The following is a 7,149-nucleotide window of genomic DNA, read 5'->3' as shown; positions in this document are numbered from 1 at the left end:
GTAGGTTTTAATTTTACCACTGTCTTCCGCCAACATCCTCAAAGATGATGGAACACCTGAGGTAGAAGTAACGGGCTGACTTTCTTCTGTAGCCATCAGTTTACAGTAATAGATTCAAGCTTACTTAAGTTTGAAGTGTGTTTATGACCTAGGATATGATCCATCGGTGAACATCGTCCTGTGTGAACTTGAAAAGCTTGTATTCTGCTGTGAGGTGTACTTCTATCAGTTAAATCCAGTTGGTTGAGGGTGCCATTCAGTGCTTCCATATCCTTGCTTGTTTTTCTAAACTTATTCTATTATAGTTGTAATCGTGAATTCATTTGTCGTCTTTCCGTTGTTTTTGCTTTGTGTATTTAAACATTGTTAGGCACTTACTCATTCAGGATTCGACTCTGTCTCAGTGAACTGGACCTTTTAACATCAGAATGTAGACACTGCATCTTTAAGTAACATTTACAGGGTAAAGTTTTCCATTCTTTCACTGGTACACCTACTGAAGTCTTTTGAAGTCAGTTTCTTATAGGCAGTATATAGTTTATTTTTCCCCCTATTCCCGTGTAATCATTGGTATGTTTTGGACATGAGTTTGAGCAAACTCTGGGAGGTAGTGAAGGACAGGGAAGCATGGGGTGCTGCAGTCGCAGAGAGTCACACACAACTCAGTGACTGGAAAACAATTGATATGTTTGGATTTAGTTCTCCTATGTCATGTTTTCTGTTCTATTTTTCAGTCATCCATTTCCTCTTTCCTGCCACCTTTTAGGTAATAGGATCATTCCTAAGTATTCCATTTTTATCTGTTATGATTTTGACTGGTATCTGTTAGTATAGATTTTTTAGTGGTTGCTCTAGAATGAAGTAAGCCTTTTCTTTTTTCAACTACTATACTCTCCCCTGTTGCCAACTTCTCATATAAATACTGTAAATGTTCTTGTTTAGGAACCTCAGCTTCTGGAGTGCAGGGAATTTCAAAATCAGAGGAGCTTTGTGAATCTGCACTGCTGCTAAGAGTCAATGGCCTTTTCTCCTGAAGCATCTGTTTCCCACTGCTTAGAGTGGTGGTTTCTCCAGCACTAGGAACTATATTTACCTCTTGATCTCTGCTTTTGAAATCTGAGTAAGTGTCCTTTAGGCAAAGTACATTTTGTTCTGGTTGAGGGGCAGGAATATTCTCTTTGATTCCTGGCCTATAGACCCCTTTGTTCAAGGAGGTAACATCCCCACTGTTTCTGTCCTGGGAAGATAACAAAACAGTGTCCGATTGGCTGTCCCAGCCTTGACTTCCTTGTTCTGATATGTGTGTTGACTGAGAGGAGGCCTGGGAAGAAATGTGCGTTGACTCCCCATCAGAATCACTGAAAAGCTTTGGGGACTGGGAGCCCCCTGCCTCTGTGGAAGATGGGAAGTTTTCCAAACAGTCGTCTGTGCCTTCAGCATCTCTTTTAAAGAACACTTCCCACTGCGGTACTTCCCCATCAGCTCTCTGCTGGGGCTGGAGGATGGGACCCGTGTCTCCTTGAGCTGATCCTGGAATTTCTGATTCTTCACTTTCGCTGTTGGATTCCTCACAATCTATAAAGTTTGCCCAAAGGAACGCTGGCATACTCTCTGCTTTGAAGCATCCTGCAAAGCTTTCTCTCTGTTTCTCGGGCTGGTTTTGTGATACAGCAGGCGTGGGAAATACCTCAGGGTGAAGAGTCTGCTGGTTTGGAACCTTGTGCCTTAAAGGTGCCGGCAGAAGATCATCGAAGAGACCATCGTCGTCGTCCTCTGTGAGACAAACAGAACAGGTGTGTAGGTGACAGAGTGCAGAGGAACCAATTCATGCTTTTAATGAAAGATCCAATTTGCAGCACTTAGCTGCATTTTTTAATTCACAGAGTTGCAAATAATGGGAATTCACTCTTCTTCCAGGAGAATTTAAAAGGCCATTTATTCTTGGGATACTCTGAACAATCTGACCTACCAGCCTTCAGCTTGTCATAAAGCCAGGCAGTGAGTTGAGACTAGAGATCTGTGCTCCCCAAATAAGACCACAGAGTCTTAATCAATGGTTCTTTATCTGGGGAGCTTTTTAAGTAAAATAGCTTTCTACGTTTCATTTCAGACCTACTGAGTCCCTGAAAGTAGGACCGAATAATTTATTTTTTCAGTTCTATAGCTGATTCTCTACATCAGTTCGGCTTTGAAATGTCTACACTAGGAGAGGCATTTGCAAACTCTGTGCTCTGCAGCCAGTAGATGTTCAATGCATTGGCTGATTTAATAAAAAGACAATGTTTTTTCTAAAGTTTTCCTTCTATGAACATTTTTTGATATTTGTTAATACTTCATGCATGTTATAGGCTAAACGTCTGTGTCCTTATAAAATTCTTTATTTCTAACTCCATGATGGTATTTGGAGGTGGGACCTTTAGAAGATAATTAACTCATGGTGGGGTCGGGGAGGAACACATACAATGGGATTAGTGTCTTTGTGAGGAGAGGAAGCAGATTTCACACTTTCTCCAGGCCCATGCACAAAGGAAAGGCCACGTGTGTGCACAGTGAGGTGGTGGTACAAGCCAGGAAGTGGGCCCCCACCAAGATCCAGACCTGCCAGCACCTTGATCCTGCCATCCCAGCAGCCCCCAGAACCGTGAGTAGTCACGCAGCGTCTGCTTGTTGCTATGCAGCCTGTGCCAAATGCACAAGGCCATGAGAGACATGGAGGGGGCGGGGGGAACAGATCAACTTTAACCAAAATACTGAATAAGCCATGTCTGGTGTCATTTTACTGTCTCAAGTATGCTGCACTGGCCTGAAGTGAACCCTGTCCACTTACATCCTGAAAATGAGGAAATCTTAAATAGAGAATGAACTTTACATAAGTTAAAATGACATGGCATGCAATTAGGAAAGGGGGAACAAATATTTTCTTGCCTTCTAATGGTACCTAACCTTGAAGAATGAAATGGAATGCTCATGAGACTGTTTACTGGATAGAGTAACTTACTATTCTAGTACTGAAGCTGGTGTTAAGAAGCAGGTACTCACTGGAAAAGACTGATGCTGGGAGGGATTGGGGGCGGGAGGAGAAGGGGATGACAGAATGAGATGGCTGGATGGCATCACCGGCTCGATGGACATGAGTGAGTGAACTCCGGGAGTTGGTGATGGACAGGGAGGCCTGGCGTGCTGTGATTCATGGGGTCGCATAGAGTCGGACACGACTAAGCAACTGAACTGAATTATAAGTTAACTGTTTTCCCAGTGACACAAAGTGTATAGCTTAAACCTACATTTTTTAAAGCTGCTTTAACGGGGTGGAGGGGTATAGGAACCATCATTGAGCTTCCCATCTTACCACTGAGGAGACAGGCCTGGAGAAGGTGTGTGACAACGTGAAGGTCAAGAAACCAGACAGGCGGGTTGAGGGAAGTCCAGGGTTCTTTTACAACTGATAATTGTTCAAACAAGCAACTGTTTTATCTTCAACTCATCTTCTAAAGGACTTAGGGTGACTTAAGATGTCTAGCTGCTGTATCTAGTCATCCTAATGTCCAAGTTATGGCTTCATTTTAAGCCAGGGATTAATACATTTGTTAGAGCTCCTTCACAATGTGCCAAAGTTACCTTTCTGTGGAATGTGTTTGTATCACCTCTAAAGCTGGACAGTTTCATGTTCTTCTGAATCAGTGACTATCAGTATCATGGTATGTTTCAACTATAAAAATCTGTCAGAACATTTTCACATTAACCTGTATGTGTCAGAAAGTAAAATTTCTATGCTATTAGAAGTTTATTTTGACATTATTCTATGCTGCTGCTACTGCTAAGTCACTTCAGTCGTGTCCGACTCTCTGCGACCCCATAGACGGCAGCCCAGCAGGCTCCCCCGTCCCTGGGATTCTCCAGGCAAGAACACAGGAGTGGGTTGCCATTTCCTTCTCCAATGCGTGAAAATGAAGTCGCTCAGTCATGTCCGACCCTCAGCAACCCCATGGACTGCAGCCTACCAGGCTCCTCTGTCCATGGGATTTTCCAGGCAAGAGTACTGGAGAGGGGTGCCATTGCCTTCTCCCATTCAATGCTATGACAATATAAATAGTGTAATTTCTACAATTCAATTTAACCCAATAATAATAATGAGAGCTGTGAAATAGACTTAACATATAATGTTCATCACAATATTTATAAAACTAAGAAGTTCAAAATAACCTAAATGTACAATGACAAAGATCAGATATACCATTATGTAGTTATGGCATCCAACAGATGTATAGAAAGGTAAGAAAATAAAACCTACAATAAGGAAAAGTCAAAATTGACCCAGAAATGATAAAATATGATAGTAAATCCTCGTGATCTTGGACTAAGCAATGTTTTTCTTAGATATCACACCAAAAGCAAAAGCTGTAAAAGGAATTAGATAAATTGGACTTCATCAACATTTAAATTTTTACACTTCAGATGACACCACAAAGACAGCTTTCCATAGACCAGAGCACCCTGAAAAGCAGCCTTGCAGGGAAACCCATATCCATGACACCAGGGTCATTCTTCCTACCTGAGTCTAGGTTGATGGTTCTAGCTCTCTTCAGTTTTCCAAGTGGTTTATACTTGGGCTCAGTACTTTGGGAAGATCGGCATAAAGGCTTTAAGCTGAAATAATACAAGCATTTTATTTTTCCTGTTGGAAAAGCTGCTGGAATGTAAGTGTTATAGAGATTATGAAAACCTGACTATGGGGGGAAAGCCATACCACTAAAAAGTAGAAAAGCAATGTTTAATAATCAAAAATTACTTTCCTGTAACAGTGGTAAATACAAGCATTTAAACAACCTAGTAGACCTCCATCTAACTGTAGGACTGGGGAGAGCAAAACTTTTCTCTTTGTTCTTGCACTGCAGAAAAGCAGGTCCTTAACCTAATAATTAGTAACTAATATAGGAACACCTTCTGGCATTCAGGGAATTCAGTATCGCAACAGCTTCCTTCTGCCAGATTCCCAGAAGCCTTTAGGATTATGTAGAACACACTTGCTTGAAAAAAGCCTATGTGCTCCTAACCCTTGCTCCCACTTTCGGCCCCAAACTATTCTCTAGGTCCATCCCATTCAACAACATAAATGCCACAGGTAGTCCACTCACATTTCTTTAACTTTATCCATAGTTGTGCCTAATGGGATGACATTTGGATAGACATTCACAGGACAGATGTAGCTCAAGAAATCTTTAATCTGGAAGAAGGAAAACAAAATGCATCAGTTATCCCTCCCATGAAAACCCTGGGTGTTGAAGAGTGAAGCAAGGAGAAGCTGAAGTCTCTCAAGACTGTGGCTCCCAACACTGGCTGCACCTGAGGAGTGTCCGGGACCTTTCAAGAAGAGATGCACAAGGTGCAGGCCCTATCCCCAAAGATGCTCTAACACCAAGCTGCAGTGGGGCCTGGGAAGCAGTGATTCTGGTTGCCAGTAAGGTGTGAGACACTGATGACTGTGATTCAGAGATTCTGTCCTTCATACGACATTAGTTTCCTGACCCACTAGGTCACTCACCCATAGTAAATACCTCTCCTTCCAGGAAGTTGGAATTTAGCTGAGTATTTAATATGCACAAGGAAACAAGATCTTCAAACTGCATTCCTTTTCTCTGACGTGTAATTGTTAGCAATACACCAAGAGGAACTACACCTTTGAGACTGCCTAATTTGTTCTCAGGATTTATTCTAAACAAGGACAATGACATGCAAACATGTCATGTCATGAATACCCTCTGCAAAGCTCGGAATGCTAAACAAGAACTTTCACCATTCCTCAAAACATTTCTTAACAACCAGACAGTCTTCTGCTTTGTCACTTACTAGATCTTGGTGAGCTTGTGATCTCAGTCAAGTTACCTCATGTCTCTTTGATTCTTCATCTAAGCGTATAAATGACATAATGCGTGTGAAGTGCTTAGCCTGGTACCTAGCACATGGTTAAATATTCAATAAAACTATTAGGAGTTGGTCATGACAACACAGATTTTTATTTTTTTCTGCACGTGGGGAGACTGAGGCACAAAGTATTAGCACCCAACTTTTTCAAGTAAAGCACCACAAGAGGTAAGGAACTCAGCAATTATCAGTAACTGGATTAAAACAAAACAGGAACCTTAAGCCTAGGGGAAAGACAAAGATCCATTCTTTGGCTACTTTTCATAAACAATTTCATTTGCACTTTCAGAGCAGGCATGCAATGAAAAACCATTGTTACCTGCCCACAACCTATATGATTTGTATAATCAATCCACAGTTGAGGCTGGTAGAAATCTGAGGCTTTTGAAGGGAATAAGAATGAAGAAAGGAAGGTCAGACCTACACACCAGAAATGGTTCAGAGAGACAGACACCCAGTACACTCTCCTGCTTGTCCATAAGGTCACTGCAAACAGTGGACCGCTGTTCCTGGTGGAGTAACTACAGGATTCTTGTGAGCCTCTAGTCACAGCACTTTGTCAACCAATCAGATACACAATCTTGTTTTATATGAGTTTCTCTTTAAAGATATCTTACGTAATATATAGTTGGTCCATGGACAGTGAACTCATGGCCAGTGGCTCTGTAACTCACAACTGAATGAAAACAGGTACCTCCTCCATAAGGCACACTGCAGCCTCCTTATGCTTAGGAACACTTGCCAGCACTTCATCATTACACCTGGGGGCTCTTTCAAACAACAAAATCACCCCAAAAGCACAAAAATGTGGAAAATGCAGCAGCAAATAGTGAAAAGGACACTTATTTATAGTCAGCGAGCTGAAACACGAAGGCAGGAGGCCACCATGTGCGACCCGAGTCAGGAATGTGCGTGTCAGATGAGTCCAATCCTTTGCTTCCCAGGTGTACATGTGTGCAAAGGACCACAGAGCACCATGCACACTGATGTAAGGGTGCGTACATGTGTCAGTGAGCAGGTGGGTTTATAATAAGGAATCCACGAATAATGAGAATCAATAATACTTGAGGGGTGGCAGAAAGGACATAGAAAACAAACCTGTCGTTACCAAAGGGAAAAGGGGGTGGCAGAGGTATAAATTATGAATTTGGGATTAACAGATACACACTATTATGTATAAAATAGATAAACAAGGACTTGCTGTATAGCACAGGGAACTATATCCAG

General features: G+C 42.0%; 1 protein-coding gene across 2 annotated transcripts in view; it reads right to left on the bottom strand.

Moving 5' to 3' along the window:
* Positions 1-537: 537 nt before the first annotated feature.
* Positions 538-7,149, bottom strand: part of DCLRE1C (DNA cross-link repair 1C) — a 34,207-nt gene continuing 27,595 nt past the window's right edge. For both annotated transcript variants that reach the window (XM_055429103.2, XM_088844063.1), the window contains 3 exons: positions 5,136-5,224; positions 4,553-4,647; positions 538-1,773 (listed from right to left, as the gene is read on the bottom strand). In XM_055429103.2, the coding sequence (XP_055285078.2) occupies positions 797-1,773; positions 4,553-4,647; positions 5,136-5,224 (1,161 nt within the window). In that variant the 3' untranslated portion in view covers positions 538-796. The remainder of the gene's footprint in view (positions 1,774-4,552; positions 4,648-5,135; positions 5,225-7,149) is intronic.

This window comes from Moschus berezovskii, chromosome 15, assembly GCF_049115385.1.
Source record: "Moschus berezovskii isolate FMDL1 chromosome 15, NW_MosBer_1.0, whole genome shotgun sequence".
Taxonomy (NCBI): domain Eukaryota; kingdom Metazoa; phylum Chordata; class Mammalia; order Artiodactyla; family Moschidae; genus Moschus; species Moschus berezovskii.
Note: the sequence above shows the minus strand (reverse complement) of the source record. Positions and strands in the feature narration are given on the sequence as shown.